This window comes from Microcaecilia unicolor, chromosome 8, assembly GCF_901765095.1.
Source record: "Microcaecilia unicolor chromosome 8, aMicUni1.1, whole genome shotgun sequence".
NCBI classification, from domain to species: Eukaryota; Metazoa; Chordata; class Amphibia; order Gymnophiona; family Siphonopidae; genus Microcaecilia; species Microcaecilia unicolor.
In genome coordinates this window covers 222,689,771-222,707,965 of record NC_044038.1, presented here as the reverse complement: position 1 = coordinate 222,707,965, position 18,195 = coordinate 222,689,771, and the positions used below count along the sequence as shown (strand labels likewise).

Here is an 18,195-nt window from a genome sequence, read left to right as displayed (position 1 = left end):
TTCTGATTTAATTTAAGCATTTGCCATTTCACCCAGGGAAATTCATACAGGCTGGCCTCAGTCCTGGTTTTGCCTTCTGGCATGCACAGTCCCACTTTTCTTAAGGAACTACAATTCCCTGCATGCAACGGGGCAAAACCAGGCAGGGGTAGCTGTAACGTGAATGCTGGTGATGTGATTTCTCTGCCCTGCTCGTATACTACAGAGCCAGTGTGGCATGGCTCATGGCTGTGCTTGCCTTCGCTTGCTAGTGACGTCAAGTGGCTCCTCCTCTTTAAGGGCGGGGCTGAGGAGCAGGGCAGGGTAAAGGCTAGCGGAAGAGTGGATTATTGTTTTAAACTATCCCACTGCAGGAGAGACCAGAAACCGCAATATGGAAGACAAGCTACCCACTTTTGAAAAGCCTAAGGTATGGCAATCCTTGCATGTAGTGCTCAGTTATAGAACCACGCAAAAGAAGTGGAGAAATGCTGAGAGTGAGAGTATCCTCTCAATGCTGATTATGCTATATGGAAAGTGCTTTCTCCCCTGATTAGGAAAAGGGGAACTGTGTCATATGAATTAAACTAGTAAAGGGGGGGGGGGGGGGGGGGGGAGAGAAATGTGGCTGTGGCTGTGACCTGGAACCTTAGGGTCTCCTCCTGAGCTGAAGGTATGTGTCTGTGCGGTAGCTTCTCCTGAACTGAAGGCATCCCTCTGTGCCGTGGGTTCTCATCTGTTCCTCAGCTGAACGAGTTCATGAGAAAACGAGAAGGGTTGCTTGGACTGTGGGCAGCAATCGGGATGAAACTGAGTCTAGCCAGACACCCAGAACTTTAATTTGGTAAACTGCACGTTTTCCACTGGTAGTAACTTTACTTACCTTACTAGACCCTGCCATGACAAATTCTAGTGGGATAAAGCTGCACAGGGTAGGAAGCTGCCCCCTCGCCCAATTACAGAGAACTGTAATTCGGACACAACTCAGTTACTCTAGTTCCAATGAGCACACCACGCCTTTTTTTTGTAATCTGTGTGTTTATACAGAGATTAATCTAAAGCGATCTGCAAATATCAAACAGGGTATGTTTTTTTTAAAAAAAAATATGAATTATTGTATAGTGGCAGTTTTCTGATGATAGATAATATAATCTGTGCTGGAGTCCATCCAAAACCATATCTTTGTTTCTGTAAAAGGTGCTTGTGAATCTGTAATAATAGGAGTTTGGTTTAATGTTGCCTGCTTTTCCTCCTCCCTCCCATTTTACATAGTGCTATAGGCACCTAATATCATTGTAAAACAAATGCCCCCAAAAAAGGATGCCCCCTACTGACTGGCTAAATCAGGTGGCATTTTTGAATACGGCTACATAAGTGAAAAATACACATGAATGGCAAATTCTATAAACTGGCCTCGTTTATTGAATACAAGTGCTTAAGAATATTATTAGTGCCAAAGGTCAATAATTTGCTGTTGTGTGCATAAGTGCCAGGCTTTATTTTATGTTTGAGTGGAGGCGTAGCTTAATGGTTAGTGCAGTGGCCTGAGAAACCAGGGGCACTGGGTTTGTACAAAAGTATTGCCATACTGGGACAGACCGAAGGTCCATCAAGCCCAGCATCCTGTTTCCAACAGTGGCCAATCCAGGTCACATGTACCTGGCAAGATCCCAAAAAAGTACAATACCTTTTATGCTGCTTAGCCTAGAAATAAGCAGTGGATTTTCCCCAAGTTCATTTTAATAATGGTCTATATGACCTTTTCTTTTAGGAAGCCATCCAAACCCTTTTTTAAAACCCCGCTAAGCTAACTGCCTTTACCACATTCTCTAGCAATGAATTCCAGAGTTTACACGTTGAGCGAGGAAAAATGTTCTCCGATTCATTTTAAAGTTACTGCTTTGTAGCTTCATTGTATGCCCCCCCTAGTCCTAGTATTTTTGAATCCCCCTGTAGCTCTTTCTGACTCCAGGTAAGTCCCTTAACCCTCCATTGCCCAGGGTGCAAAATAAATACCTGTATATAATATGTAAACCGCTTTGACTGTAACCACTGGTGGCACATCAAATTCCATCCCATTTCCCTTTCCTTTTCCTATAAACATTGGGACTAAATTGCTTAGCACATAGCTGGCAGGAGAGGTAGGTGTGGGTGAAATATGTGCTGCATGGTGACGTGCCCACATGACTTAAACAATGCTATCAATTCTGCTCATTGGCTGGTTCTCATAGACACACCCACTTCCACCAGCCATGCATGCCAATGCAGCTATCTGGCTTATTTTTCGACACAAATCGGGAGATGGGCGTCCTTCTCGCAAGGTCGTCCAAATCGGCATAATCGAAAGCCGATTTTTTGGACACCCTCGACTGCTTTCCCTCACGGGGATGACCAAAGTTCACGGGGGCGTGTCGACAGGGTAGCAAAGGCGGGACTGGGGCTTGATTAGGAGATGGTCGTCATCGGCTGATAATGGGGAAAAAAGAAGGGCGTCCCTGATGAGTACTTGGACTACTTTACTTGGTCCATTTTGTTTCACGACCAAGCCTCAAAAAGGTGCCCAAACAGACTAGATGACCACTGGAAGCAATCGGGGATCACCTCCCCTTACTCCCCCAGTGGTCACTAACCCCCTCCCACCATAAAAAAAAGGTTTAAAATACTTTTTTGCCAGCCTCAAATGCCATGCTCGGGTCCATCGCAGCAGTATACAGGTCCCTGGAGCAGTTGTAGTGGGTGCAGTGTATTGCAGGCAGGCCCAGGCCCACCCCCCCCCCCACCTGTTACACTTGTGGTGGTAAATGTGAGCCCTACAAAACCCACCATAAACCTACTGTACCCACATTTAGGTGCCCCCTTCACTCCTTAGGTAGTGGTGTACAGCTGTGGGTTTTGGGGAAGTTTAGGGGGCTCAGCACACAAGGAAAGGGAGCTATGCACCTGGGAGTAATTTGTGAAGTTCACTGCAGTGCCCCCTAGGGTGCCTGGTTGATCTCCTGGCATGTCAAGGGGACCAGTGCACTATGAATGGTGGCTCCTCCCATGACCAAATGGCTTGGATTTGGACGTTTTTGAGATAGACGTCTTTGGTTTCCATTATCGCCGAAAACCAAGGACGACCATCTCTAAGGTCGACCTAAATTTCATGATTTGGGCATCCCTGACCGTATTATTGAAACGAAAGATGGACGTCCATCTTGTTACGATAATACGTGTTGCCCTGCCCCTTTATGGGGCCGTCCTGCGAGGACACCCTCATGAAAACTTGGGCGCCCAGTTCAATTATGCCCCTCTTTGTGTTAATATTCTCTAACAGCTTATGCATGTCTTTTGTAGCTATAGAACTGGCGATAAACATTCCCCTTTATGGCACCTAAAGTGAGGTGCCAATTTATAGGCTTGCCACCATCGCATTTTAGTCCAGAAAGCTCCATGCCGCTCACTCTGTGCCTTTAGGTTTTTTTGTTTTTTTTTTATTTCTAAAGATCTGTTTAGTACCAATTTGACCTCTGTCATTTTATTCCTCTTGCAGATCCAAAATTCAGTTCATTAACCCTGAATTGAGAGAAAACATTCTATTAAAAATCAACTTAGCCACGGCACATGTTTCTTCCACCGTCTCTTTAAAAATAGCCTCGGGACACCCAGGGATCCTTTACTAAGGTGCACTAACAGATTTAGTGCATGCTAAATAAGATAGAGAAAGCAAAGAGTGGGAACAGAGTCAGGCTCTTCAAAACAGACCAGAGATGGTGGAAAGGGCGATAAACTTAATAAATTTATTTATTTTATTGCATTTGTATCCCACATTTTGCAACCAGTTTGCAGGCTCAATGTGGCTTACAGAGTTTGGTTATGACATAATCATTCCATGATATCAGACACAATTAGTGATGTACAAAGATTAGGTGAGGGAAGAGAGAAGGAAGGTGTTAGGCAGGATATAAGGTGGACCGTAATAATTGGGTGAGTTGGTGAGGTAGTTTTGTAAGGCTGTGGGTTCTCTTTGTAGGCTTTGTTGAGTAGAAGCCTCTTCAGAGATTTGCAGAAGTTTGTTATTTCATTAATAGCTTTCAGGGCTGTAGGTAATGCATTCCACAGCTGCGTGCTCGTGTAAGAGAAGGTGGTAGCATGTATCAGCTTATATTTTAATCCTTTAGAGCTGGGGAAGTGCAGACTGAGAAATTTGCGGGATGATCTTATGGCGTTTCTGGGAGGCAAGTCCACAAGGTTCAGCACGTAGATTGGGGCATCTGCGTGAATGATTTTGTGTACAATCGTGCAGATCTTGAACGCAACTCGTTCCTTGAGTGGGAGCCAGTGAAGTTTCTCTCTTAGGGTTTTCGCACTTTCATATTTGGTTTTTCCAAATATGAGTCTGGCGGCTGTATTCTGGGCTGTTTGGAGTTTTTTGATAGTCTGTTCTTTGCAGCCAGCGTCTAGTGCATTACAGTAGTCCAGATGACTTATTACCATTGACTGTACCAAGGTACCATATTTCGGTACACGGGGTTCCCACTCCTTGCTTTCTCTGTGTTATTCCTTGTGGGATATCGGTGTTTTTTCCACTCCTGTGGTTTTTATTCTGCTAAACAAAATACCCATTCTTATCATTTAGCGCACCCTAAATCCGTTGGTGCATCTTAGTAAAAGGACCCCATTATTTGAGATGCGACATTATGTAAACACTGTCTCTCCCCCCTCCCCCCCCCCCTGATATTCAGCACTATTTAACCGACCAGGAATGGCTCTTAACTGGCTATCTGCGAATATTCAGCAGGAGATAGCCAGTTATCGCTTGCTAAATATACTCCCTGTCAGCGCATAGTGGCTAACCAGTTATCCGCTAATAAGTGCATCAACAGCTAAGTTTGGTTTCCAAATCAGGCAGCCGCTGAAATAGGTTTATCTTTGGCCAGTTGAAACCAGGGGCGTATCTGCGTGGGGCCACAGGGGCCTGGGCCCCCGCAGATTTCGCCCTGGACCCCCCTACCGCCATCAACCCTCCCCCGCTGCCGTTGCTTACCTTTGCTGACGGGGGACCCCAACCCCCACCAGCCGAGGTCCGCTTCCACCTGCCGCTGCCTTTAAAAATATTTCTTCAGCTGGCGGGGGACCCTCCCTCTAGCTCTGGCCCCCCCTACCGCCGGAGTCCAGATACGCCCCTGGTTGAAACGTAACCAGCCAGCGCCGAATGTTGGTTTGGCTGATGTAAATTTAAACCGGCCAAAAATATACCGGATTTTTCAATGTTTGTCATCAGAAATGGCTCGGCATTGAATATCCAGTCTCGCCACCAACTGCGGGAGTTACCCAGGCTTCCTCCTGCAGTCTGAATACTGGCCTCTAAATATTTAGTGCTTCTGATTTATGATTAGGGTATCAATATAAAACACCTTGTGCAATAAATGTTTATTGGCGAAGCACCAGAAAAATATCACTTCCCCAGGTACTGTCTCACCCCCTCCCCTAGCTTTATCTTGTATTATCCCCCCCCCCCCCCCCCCACCACCCACTTTTTTTCTGCACCAACAACTTCTTAGCAGTGGCCATAGCCAGAAAGCTGTTTTGCATGCCCACCCAACCTACTATTCACCCATACATCTCCTATCCCTACCTCCTGTCCTTTTGTAAACTTTAGATACCTTAGCTGGTGAGGATTCTGCAGACTCAGCAGCCCACCGAGTCCCTTCAGAAAACGATGGTGGTCAGCTGCAGTACTCCACCCCCCCTCCCCCCAATGCAGGCACCCCATTCTTGCTCATTTCTCACATATGAACTCAGCTAACTTTCTCACTGTTGATGGCTGCATTATTTTAAGGGTAGGGGGGGGATCAGCAGGCTGTTGAGCCTTCTTCAGCTGGTAGGGGTTGGGGATCCCTGCCAGCTACCCAAATGGTGGGCCTGAGCTGAAAGTGGATGGCCTCGGTGGCACTTAAAAATGAAAAGTTGTAGTAGTAGGCCTATCTGTAGCTATGTTCTTGCTTCTGAGTGACACAAAGAGGGGCATTTTCGAACAGGGGGCACCCATTGCTAAGGATGGCACCGCGAAGGGGCGGGGGCAACCCATATTATTGAAACAAGATGGGTGTCCATCTTTCATTTTGATAATACGGTCCAGGATGCCCAAATCTCAACATTTAGGTTGACCTAAGAGATGGTCAACCTAAATGTTGAGATCGTCGACCTTAGAGATGGGCGACCTCGGTTTTCTGCGATAATGGAAACTGAGGACGTCCATCTCAAAAACGACCAAATCCAAGGCATTTGGTCATGGGAGGAGCCAGCATTCGTAGTGCATTGGTCCCCTTGACATGCCAGGACACCAACCGGGCACCCTAGGGGGCACAGCAGTGGACTTCACAAATTGCTCCCAGGTGCGTAGCTCCTTTACCTTGTGTGCTGAGCCCTCCCAAAACCCACTCTCCATAACTGTACACCACTAAAGTAGCCCTTAGGGATGAAAGGGGGCACCTACATGTGGGTACAGTGGGTTTGTGGTGGGTTTTGAAGGGCTCGCATTTACCATCACAAGTGTAACAGGTAGGGGGGGATGGACCTGGGTCCGCCTGCCTGAAGTGCACTGCACCCACTAAAAACTGCTCCAGGGACCTGCATACTACTGTGATGGAGCTGGGTATGACATTTGAGGCTGGCATAGAGGCTGGAAAAATTAAAAAATATATTTTTTTTTTTGGGGGGGGGGGAGGGGGTTGGTGACCACTGGGGGAGTAAGGGGAGGTCATCCCCAATTCCCTCCGGCGGTCATCTGGTCAGTTCGGGCACCTTTTTGAGGCTTGTTCGTGAAAAAAAATTGGACCAAGTAAAGTCGGCCAAATGCTCGTCAGGTATGCCCTTCTTTTTTCCATTATCGGCCGAGGACTGCCTTCTCTTAAGCACGCCCCCGTCCCACCTTCGGTACGCTGCCGACATGCCCCCGGGAGCTTTGGTCGTCCCCACGACGGAAAGCAGTTGAGGATGGCCAAAATCAGCTTTTGATTATGCCGCTTTGGGCGCCCCTGAGAGAAGGACGCCCATCTCCCGATTTGTGTCGAAAGATGGGCGCCCTTCTCTTTCGATTATGCCCATAATAGCTACATAGTTGATTCCACCAGAAGAGGTATCCAGCAATAGTACATATGGCAGGAAAGTACCGATAAAACACAGATTTTGTACTCGTAGAAAGAATCCCTAATTTAGCTGGAAAATGTACATCTGAAGCTACAATTTCTAAATACTTAAGAAGAGAAAGCCTAACTATATTATTGCATGACTGCATCCCAGAGGTCCACGTTTTAAGGCTAATGCTGTATATTTAAATCATACCAGTTAAACGTATATAACCAGCTTGAATCAAGTGGCGTGTTAGTCCGTTTTTAAAGGTAATAAATAGAACGAAAACTCTTCTTAAATAGGAAGTCTACATTCTCTATTTCTGCACCAACCTTGTGGAATGCACTCCCAGGGGTTTTACGCTTGTGTACATCAAGATTGAGCTTCGGATAAGAGCTAAAGATATTTTATTTGCACAGGCTTTTCGTGTAGTGAGTTAGTAGATGGGCGGCACTTTGGAAAGAAGGGCTGTTGAGAACTGCATATTGTATTGAAAGTTAGCTGGTGTGACATTTGTATGATAGCTTTTTTTTTTTTTTATTTTAATCTGTATAGATTTTTGCAGAAAAGAAATTTTTTAAAATTTTAGAAATAAAATAAGATACTTTTTCTATTGGGCTAACTTAATACAGTTTTTGATTAGCTTTCGAAGGCACTTGTAGAGAATCCAGATTTACTTTTTTAGCAGTCCAAGGTGCCTAATCATTTTTACTTCTCATGCCTGATGTTCTTGGGTCATTCTGAATTTACTACTACTACTACTACTTAACATTTCTAAAGCGCTACTAGGGTTACGCAGCGCTGTACAATTTAACATAGAGGGGACGGTCCCTGCTCAGGAGCTTACAATCTGTATCCTAAACAAAAGGTCATTGGTCTGAAAAATGTTTTCTATGCAGATGCTGCTTTCTCTCTCTCTCTCTCTCTCTCTTCTCCCCCCCCCCCCCCCCCCCCCCCCCGCCTTTTTTTCTTTTCTCATAAGTAATATCTCTCTCAATCTCTCTCCTTTTACATTTTTTCCACTGTCTAATGAAGTGTCTTCACCTCCAACTCCTCCTTCACTTTCCCCACAGACTCTGGCTGAGGACTAACTTGGATTCTCAACCAGGTCACCTCCACCTCTCCTTCCCTTAGTCCATTCTCTCAACCCTCCGCCCCTGCCTCCTTTTCTTCCTTTTCTGAAATCACTGAAGCGGAAACGACACATCTTCTTTCCTCCTCGAAACTAACCACCTGTTCCTCTGATCCTATTCCCACCCATCTACTTAAACAGGATGACAGTAGGAGAGATAGTGTTATCTGTCATATCCTCAATCTTTCACTTTCCACTCCTTAAAAAACCTTTATTGGACCCTACATTTCCTTCCAACTATCGCCCCATCTCCCTCCTCCCTTTCCTATCCAAGATACTTGAACATGCTGTTCACCGCCATTGCCTTGACTTTCTTTCTTCTAGAGCTATTCTTGATCCGCTTCAATATGGCTTTCGCCCCCTTCATTCAACTGAAACAGCGCTTGCTAAAGTCTCCAATGAGCAGACTGGATGGACCGTGCAGGTCTTTTTCTGCCGTCATCTACTATGTTACTATGTTATCTGTTCCTGGCCAGATCCAAAGGTCTCTCTTCTATCCTCATCCTTCTCGATCTATCTGCTGCTTTTGACACTGTTGATCACAGCCTACTCCTTGATACGCTGTCCTCACTTGGATTTCAGGGCTCTGTTCTTTCCTGGTTTTCTTATCTCTCCCAGCATACCTTTAGTGTAGTGGAGCTTCCTCTACTTCTATCCCACTGTCAGTTGGTGTACCTCAGGGATCTGTCCTGGGACCTCTTCTTTTCTCCATCTATACTTCTTCCCTTGGTACTTTGATCTCATCCCATGGTTTTCAGTATCATCTTTACTCTGATGACTCCCAGATCTACCTCTCCACACCAGAAATCTCAGCCAAAATCCAGGCCAAAGTATCAGCCTGCCTGTCTGACGTTGCTGCCTGGATGTCTCAGCGCCATCTGAAACGAAACATGACCGAGACTGAGCTTCTCATCTTTCCTCCTAAACCAACCTCTCCTCCTCCCCCATTCTCTAGTTCTGTGGATAACACTCTCATCCTTCCTGTCTCATCAGCTCGTAACCTTGGGGTCATCTTCGACTCCTCCCTCTCCTTCTCTGCATATATTCAACAGACTGCTAAAACCTGTCCTTTCTTTCTCTATAATATCAGTATAATTCGCCCTTTCCTTTCTGAGCACACTACCAGAACCCTCATCTACACTCTTATCACCTCTCACTTAGACTATTGCAATTTGCTTCTCACAGGTCTCCCACTTAGCCATCTCTCTCCTCTTCAATCTGTTCAAAATTCTGCTGCACGACTAATATTCCGCCAGTGTCGTTATGCTCATATTAGCCCTCTCCTCAAGTCACTTCACTGGCTTCCTATCCGTTTCCGCATACAGTTCAAACTCCTCTTATTGACCTATAAGTGCATTCACTCTGCAGCTCCTCAGTACCTCTCCACTCTCATCTCTCCCTACATTCCTCCCCAGGAACTCTGTTCACTGGGTAAATCTCTCTTATCTGCACCCTTCTCCTCCACTGCTAACTCCAGACTCCGTTCCTTTTATCGTGCTGCACCTTGTGCCTGGAATAGACTTCCTGAGCCGGTACATCAAGCTCCATCTCTGGCCGTCTTCAAATCTAAGCTAAAAGCCCACCTTTTGATGCTGCTTTTAACTCCTAACCCTTATTCACTTTGTTCAGAATCCTTATTTTACCATCCTCACTTTAATATTCCCTTTATCTCTTGTTTGTCCTGTTTGTCCTAATTAGATTGTAAGCTCTGTCGAGCAGGGACTGTCTCTTCATGTTCAGGTGTACAGCGCTGCATACGTCTAGTAGCACTATAGAAATGATGAGTAGTAGTCTAATGTACACTTTTAGAGGAGGAGCCCAAGAAAGGAACTTTGATGCCAGCCGTGCTGCGTGAATTCATAGGTACTTTCTCTGCCTTGGTGCCATCTTCCAAAATAAGGGCAAGGGCTAGGTAGCAAGCATGAATTCTTCTCATCCCACTGTGGGGTGGAGTGTAGTGGGAGGTAAAAATTACAATTCAAAAGGAGTAATGGCTGACCATCCTGAAATGGCAGAGGCTGATGTTGTAGGCATGGTTAGAAGTGTCTTGAGCTGAGAACAATGTGAGGAAGGGGGTAAGACTGGTTTTTAATACAGAGATAGCAGCAGAAAGTACCCTCCCTCTTTGCCCCAGAAAGTTGGTGAGGGCAATAAATAGAAGAGAGGATGGTAGATGTACTTTATCATGTGTTCTCACCAGCAGTAGAAGAGGTTAGATCATGATCAAATTGCTCAGGTGCCATTCTGTAAAAGGGTGCCAGAGTTGGGTTTTCGTGGGGGTCTGGGAATGAGTCAAGTGCCTAGGCATGGTTTACAAAGATCCGGTATTTTGATGAGGGTGGCGAGATCTGGGGAAGTCTCTGGAAAAGTGAGATGGGGGGGGGGGGGGGAACAGTGTGAGTAATGAGTACAGAGTTGTCATTTACTCAACATGACTGACTCTCTTAACACTCTAAAATTTAAAGCCCTGTGACTCTACAGTGGTTAAATCACCCAGCCCTTTCTAGCCTGTTAAGATTGTATCTTTAAAAGGAATCGGTACACTGTTAACTCGGTTCTTATTGACCACTCACTTATCTTTCACAGCTCACGTTTCCAGGTTCATTTGGAAAATAAGATTGTTGAAACTGTACTTTTAAGAAGCGTCATTAATGCTTTCTAAATCACGTAGTTTATTCTTAACCATCTTGATTACTGTAATTCGTTACTTGCAGCTCTTCTTTTTTTCTTGGACATCCACATCTTCAGCTTGTAAAGGAGTCGACCTGTGTTTTATACAATGCCAGGCATTTGACTGTTCTCTCTTTTGCACAATACTGCGTACCAGTCGATGGTAGGTCGCAGTTTAAACTTCTGCTCGCACACAAAACCTCTCTGTGTCAGCCAGTTAACTTGTTTTCATTACACGCCTACTTGATGATGCAATTGGCCATTACTAATCTTCTAGTTATTTTCCAACCTCGGTGATTTCCTTTTGACTCCTCTTGCTCCATGGTTCACTGTGTTGAACCCTCTCTGGAACCTGGTACCCATCAATCTTTTACACGCCTACTTGATGTTGCAATTGTCCATTACTAATCTTCTAGTTATTTTCCAACCTCGGTGATTTCCTTTTGACTCCTCTTGATCCATGGTTCACTGTGTTGAACCCTCTATCAGCTTTGTTCTCTGTTATTTATCCTCTTTGCCATTTTCTTGGCTATATTGCATGTTCCTTTTGTGTCTCAGATAGTAGTCTTTTTTTTTTTTTTTTTATTGTGCTATTCAACCCTCCCTTCTGTTTCAAGTCCTTGCAACTTCTTTGTGTCTCGGATGTAATTTTGAGTTTCGGTATTCTGTTTCTGCTGTATGATCTTGGTACAGTGATGACTCCAAATGGCAGTATATCAAATACTAAATAAATGTCACTGAGCATAGCACATCTAGGTCCAGGTAGCAGCGTCACTCCTCCATTAATGACATTTGATATCAAATTTATTTTGTGGCTTGTTTCCTTCCTTGTAGCTGATGAGTTTGGTAATTATTCTGACTTTTGAGTTTGTTTAGCAAATAAAAGCCATAGCCCTCGATGTTCACAAATCTTAGTGGGCAACATGTTGTCATTTGTGGCATAGGAGAGTCACAGCAGGCTCTGAAGGGGAGAGATGGCTGATATGCCCAGGTTATGCTTCTGTTTTAATGTCCTTTGGCAAGAATTTTGAAAGGGGATCCTGTTTGGCTTCATATTCTTGGCTCAGGTTCCTCCTGCCATGTGGCTCAGCTCAGGACCCGTAATGGGGGGGAGGAGAGAAACAGTTGGAACAGATCAGCTGACGATACAGATATTGTATGGAGAAGAACACAAGACAGCTTCTATCAACCATGCAGTCTGTGGAAAAGCCCCCTCCCATGCGAATCGGACATGGATAAATGAGCATTTTTTCTTTCATCTTGTTTCTAGGGGGTAAACAGCTTTGACATGTTCCTTTCTGTACATAAAATAATGAAAAGTTTCCTATGTAAATTCTTTGCTTTTTTTTTTTTTCTTCTTGCTTCACCCATTGTATAAAGGAATGAGCTTGTGTGCAGAGCAGCTTAATCGCACACCTGCAGTCGGCATGACTTTCATGTCCATTATGCAGTCCTCCCTTCCCTCAGTTTGGTTTGAAATAGTCAGTTTTTCTTTAAAGGGTTAATGTTGCCTACTGATTCACAGCAATGTAGAGGAGGGAAACAGATGCCTCAGACAGCTGTTACCAGGTTGCTTTTCTGTGGCTGCAATTGGGAAGATTTAACTCCATTTCTTTTCAAAAGATGGGAGCAGTGGTAAAAAAGGACACAATTTGTGAGGGAAAGGAATAAGATTAATGGATCAGGGTCCAACTCGGACAGAAGGCTGATCACAGCATATTAGAAATGGTAGGGGAGGGGGCGTGAGGTTGATTTTTTACCCCTTGTGGGTTTTGCCTTCAGGAGGCAAATACAGTAATACCTCGGTTTTTGTTGACTTCGGTTATCGTCGGTTTCAGTTTTTGTTGATTTGTCTTGGGTTTCGTCGGCGTGCCCATGTGACCTCACTGCTAAGTTTGCGAAAACAAAGGGCGACCCATGCGTTCTCCTGCTTAGTGTGGCATTGTTTCTCGTTGCTTACCAGTGTGTTTGTGCTTGTTTTTATTGATTGCGAACTTGCTAATTCTAATTGCCTTGGTTTTCAAACATGCGTGGGATAAGCATAAAGGAATCCTGTGCAGAAAGAATGGATCCTCAGGAGCTTAGTCAAGATCGGGAGGCGGGGCTGGTGGTTGGGAGGTGGGGATAGTGCTGGGCAGACTTGTACGGTCTGTGCCACAGCCGGTGGTGGGAGGCGGGGCTGGTGGTTGGGAGGTGGGGATAGTGCTGGGCAGACTTATATGGTCTGTGCCACAGCCGGTGGTGGGAGGTGGGGCTGGTGGTTGGGAGGCGGGGATAGTGCTGGGCAGACTTATACGGTCTATGCCCTGAAGAACACAGGTACAAATCAAAGTAGGGTATACACACAATTAGCACATATGAGTTATCTTGTTGGGCAGACTGGATGGACCGTGCAGGTCTTTTTCTGCCGTCATCTACTATGTTACTATGTTTTCGTCGCTTTCGGATTTCGCCGATTGTTTTCAGACGGATTATCGATGAAAACCGAGGTATTACTGTAGTGAAGTATTGTATCTTCCAAATACCTAAAAGGAGCTCATTGGTTGCTATTTGGTTTGTGCCAAAACACAGATCTTGGGCAAGGAACTTTTAAGGTAAATTTAGACATTTAAAAAGGATTTGAAGACTTATTTCTCTTCTTTGGCCTTGTCAGCTTTCTATGCATTCCTTGGTTTCTTTATGTTCATTGGTAGTCTGTAATTGTAATATTCTTATGTGTTTTTGAACCTTATCATTGTAAACCATTTCGATTGGCTTGTTCAGAGAGACGGCATATTAAATGCAATGAATAAGGATATTTGCACGGTCAGGAGATGGTGCAGCCTCCACTGTAGCCCCCAAATATCTCTTGTATTTTTTTAGGGTGGATTTACCCCTCCCAATATGGTGGTTCACCCACCAATACCTAGGAAGAAATAAATCACCCAAGGCTGCATCAGTTAGGAGTTTAATTAGATACCTTAGTTCTTATCAAGTATTTGTACAATTAGCAGATCAGTGATATCTCACTGGGAGTACAGAACATGTACTGCTTTATTTGAGACTCCAAAGAATATATAAGCAAATACTTTTATTATTTTCCAAGTATATGTACAATCAGTTGCTTACAGTACCACAGCTATACATAAGTGTTCTTCTGGGTCTGAGTCTCTAATGTATTATTTTAGAGACTTTTTTTTAGTCCTCACCCCAAATTACCAGCTAAAACCAATTTGCAGATATAAAAGACTCAAGACTACTTATGAGAAAGCTATAGGATTACTTGCCAATTGATTGGTTTCTCATGGGAGAGCAGCCCTGCTTGCACAAAGGTACTGGCTGTGACTGTCTCTCTCCATTGAAGTAGGAAGTACACTCATTTTTATATGGCCATTCAGGATACAGATATGACAATGAACACACCTTATTGGATCTATGCTAATGTCATAGTTAACACTGATTGGTTATGGTAATGAGTTGATTAGTATTTACTGGAAAAGCTAATAGACCAGCTCTTACTGGAAGACTAAGAGGGGCATAATCAAACGCGAACGCCCATCTCCATGGGTGTCTATCTCCGAGAACGGGTACATGAAGGAGCGGGACAAACCGTATTTTCGAAAAAAATGGCCGCCCATCTTTTTTTCCGATAATACGTTTTGTGCCAGCCAAATGCATCGGATTTGTGCAAATTTGAGCTTGGCGGTTTCGTTTTTCAGCGATAATGGAAAACAAAGGCGCCCAGCTCAAAAACGAACAACTCCAAGGGATTGGGTCGTGGGAGGGGCCAGGATTTGTAGTGTACTGGTCCCCCTCACTTACCAGGGCACCCTAGGGGGCACTTTTACAAATTAACAAAAAACAATAAAAGAGCTCCCAGGTGCATAGCACCCTTCTCTTGTGTGCTGAGCCCCCCAAATCCCCCCAAAACCCACTGCCACAAGTCTACACCATTACCATAGCCCTAAGGGGTGAAGGGGGGGCACCTACATGTGGGTACAGTGGGTTTTGGTTTTTTTTTGGAGGGCTCAGCATTAACCAGCACAAGTGTAACAGGTAGGGGGGGATGGGCCTGGGTCCGCCTGCCTGAAGTCCACTGCACCCACTAACAACTGCTCCAGGGACCTGCATACTGCTGTGATGGAGCTGGGTATGACATTTGAGGCTGGCATACAGGCTGGGAAAAAAAGGTTTTTAAAGTTGTGGGGGTTTTTTTGGTGGGAGGGGGCTAGTGACCACTAGGGGAGTCAAGGGAGGTCATCCCCGATTCCCTCCGGTGGTCATCTGGTCATTTAGGGCACTTGTTTGGGACTTGTTCGTGAAAAAAAAGGGACCTAAATTCTTTAAAAACGGCTATTTTTTTTCCATTATCGGCGAAAGCCGCCCATTTCTGTTCGGCCGATAACCACGCCCTAGTCCCGCCTTCACCACGCCTCCGACACGCCCCCGTCAACTTTGGCCGTTTCCTCGACGGAGTGCAGTTGAAGTCGCCCAAAATCGGCTTTCGATTATACCAATATGGGGCGTCTTTCTCTTTCGAAAATAAGCTGGTAAGTCATCTTCCTGAGGAGTTTCCTTGGTCTGTTATTCACTAAAACATCTGTGACCACCATGTTGCTAAACGATGTTACTCTGTTTTTCCACTTATGCCCATTCCTCATTCTGCTGCATCAGAATGTCACAACAGCTCAGGAGTTTTGCAGTCACACTGAAGTTCAGGTTAGAGTCATGGGCCTGTAAGGTTTTCTTTCATTTTAGATCCTGAACCAAAGTCTCAGGCCTTGAATCAAAGCTCTTAGCTATAATGATGATAATCACTCTTCACTCATCTGGATATTTGGCTTCTATTTTCCCCTCCCAATGATTTACTCCAGCTCTGAGCAGGAGCAAGTCCAACTGGCCTCTTTGCTATTATTTCCTCTGGGATGAAAAATACTTCTCATGGAAAGTCATGGGAGCCGGTCCATGTAACATTTGTTTCTACTCGGATTCCTTTGGAATAGAATCGCAAAAAAACAGTAGGGTTGGAGCTGTTTTCTAAAGAGAATGTTCCCTCCATATCTGCAGAACATTGAGACTCTCTTTATCTGTTGAAAACCAGCTTTTCCTAGAACTTACAGACATCAACACATTATAGATGTAATTTTAGTGTATATGTTTACACACTGATTAGATACATAGAATTGTTTAGAATACAATACAGGCATATGTGTGCATATATACTGTGAAAATCCATCTAAGCACTGTTCTATATTTATTAGCATATTTTACATACTCCACCGCACTCTGTTTAGATCTCCCGAAGTTAGGTGTGCAGTTCTGGGAGCTGATTGCAAATAGGCACATAAACTAGATGGCCAATTCAGCGATAACAATCAATTAATGGCATTTTAAGTGCTGACTGGTAGTTACTCATGGATCTGCCCTATGCCACTATTCTTTAACCTGCATGTCTACATCTTGTGCACAAAACCGAAGGGGGTGTGGCCAGGGGAGGGACATGGGCAGGACAGGGGTATTAGCAGGACTTAGGTGCATAGTTATAGAATGCTTGAATTTACACACCTTATTGACAATAGTTGCGTGTTAGCATTTATACCAGCCTTTATCTGATGTAGATGTTCAGACCCAAAGTTGCGTGTTAGCATTTATACCAGCCTTTATCTGACGTAGATGTTCAGACCCAAAGTTTAGTGAGCAACTTCATGCCTAAGTATGAAGTCTATAGAGACTGTTCTGCATGGAACTGCCTTTATAGAATTCACACTTTCCTCGCATTGTCCCGGCAGCTAACGTTTTGTGTGACACTTGCTGAATTCCCCCCCCCCCCCCCCCCCCCCCCCCCATGTATATTTGATAGGTAGGTGTAGACATAAGCAGAGTCTGGGCACTGCATGGGCAGGACTTCACGTAACACATGTAACCTTATAGAATATTATAAGCTATGCGATTCCCGCGCGGGAAATGAGGAAGCCCATAGGAATTGGATGGGCTTCCTCTCATTTGCCGCACCAAGAATCGGTAGCGCGGCCTTGTAAGAGAAACCCTCAACCCTCCGTTGTCCCAGGCAGGGGCGTAGCTATGTGGGGCCACAGGGGCATGGGCTCCTACAGATTAAGCCATGGCCCCCTCTACAATTGACCGTCCCTGCCGACCGCCCCACCGCCGCATCAGGTACCTTGTTTGCTGGCGGGGGTCCCCAACCCCAGCCAGCCAAAGAGTCTTCTTCAGCGCCGGTCGACTCTAGTGCCTTTGTTTTGTGATAATCTGTTTCTGACGCCTTACGTCCTGCACGGGGCTACATGCAGGACGTCAGGAGTTCGAAACAGATCATCACACAGCGAAGGCACCAGAGTCGACTGGCACTGAAGAAGACTCTTTTTGGCGGGGGTTGGGGACCCCCCCGCCAGCAAACAAGGTACCTGGCGACGATGGGGGAGCATCTTTGTGGTGGGGGGGAGGTGGCTAAACAGTGCCCCCCACCTCGGGCTCTGGCCCCCCCTCCTTCTGAGGTCTGGCTACGCCCCTGACAGGTATAAAATAAGTACTTGTATATAGTATAAACCACTTTTATTGTAACCACAGAAAGGCGGTATCATGTCCCATTCCCTTTCCCTAGAACCAAGAGATAACAAAACTAAGTTGAGCCAATAGTAATATATTGACTTGAAGCAGATAAAGAGCAGTTGGTCCGTCCTGTTGATTTTGCCTCTTTGTTTGGTTTTGGACTGAAGCCTTTGAGTCAGTGCAGGTGTCTCTTCACCAAGAAATCGTTTGCTTTTTGGTCTTGCTAATGTTTGACAGCTGTATCTAAATGGATTTTGCATCCCCCCTTTTCTCATGTGACTTTTAAATGGATGCCAAACTTGAAAACAGTAGAGGAAAGGAACCTGTCGCAGATGGTGTCCAAAAGGAGTCTTTATTTAAAATTCTTCTAAAACAGTAAGGGAGACCCAACACAACTCGTGTTTTGGCCTAACCGGCCTGCATCAGGGGTCTAGGAAATTGCCATGCAATACGTATTCCTAGATTAGTCGTCAAACAGCAAAATCTCCTGGTTCGGTGCTCCATGCTGCTACCTTCTCGATGAGCTCGAGCTTTTTTTTTTTTTCCCTCCTGGCATCTATGAAGTCTTCTTTAATTCTTTCTTTCCTTAGAGGAATTGCATTCTTGAACTGCAGTGCCATTTTTGTGACTCTGGGCAAGTCACTTAACCCTCCATTGCCCCATGTAAGCCGCATTGAGCCTGCCATGAATGGGAAAGCGCAGGGTACAAATGTAACAAAAATAAAATAGATACTATTGGAGATTCTACATGGAAT

At 45.1% G+C, this 18,195-nt stretch overlaps 1 protein-coding gene across 1 annotated transcript in view; it reads left to right on the top strand.

Annotated features, from left to right (window-relative positions):
* Window positions 1-300: 300 nt before the first annotated feature.
* LOC115475866 (adenosine deaminase-like) overlaps window positions 301-18,195 on the top strand; it is a 112,282-nt gene continuing 94,387 nt past the window's right edge. Inside the window, exon 1 of the mRNA XM_030211922.1 lies at window positions 301-409. Within this exon, the coding sequence (XP_030067782.1) occupies window positions 374-409 (36 nt within the window). The 5' untranslated portion in view covers window positions 301-373. The remainder of the gene's footprint in view (window positions 410-18,195) is intronic.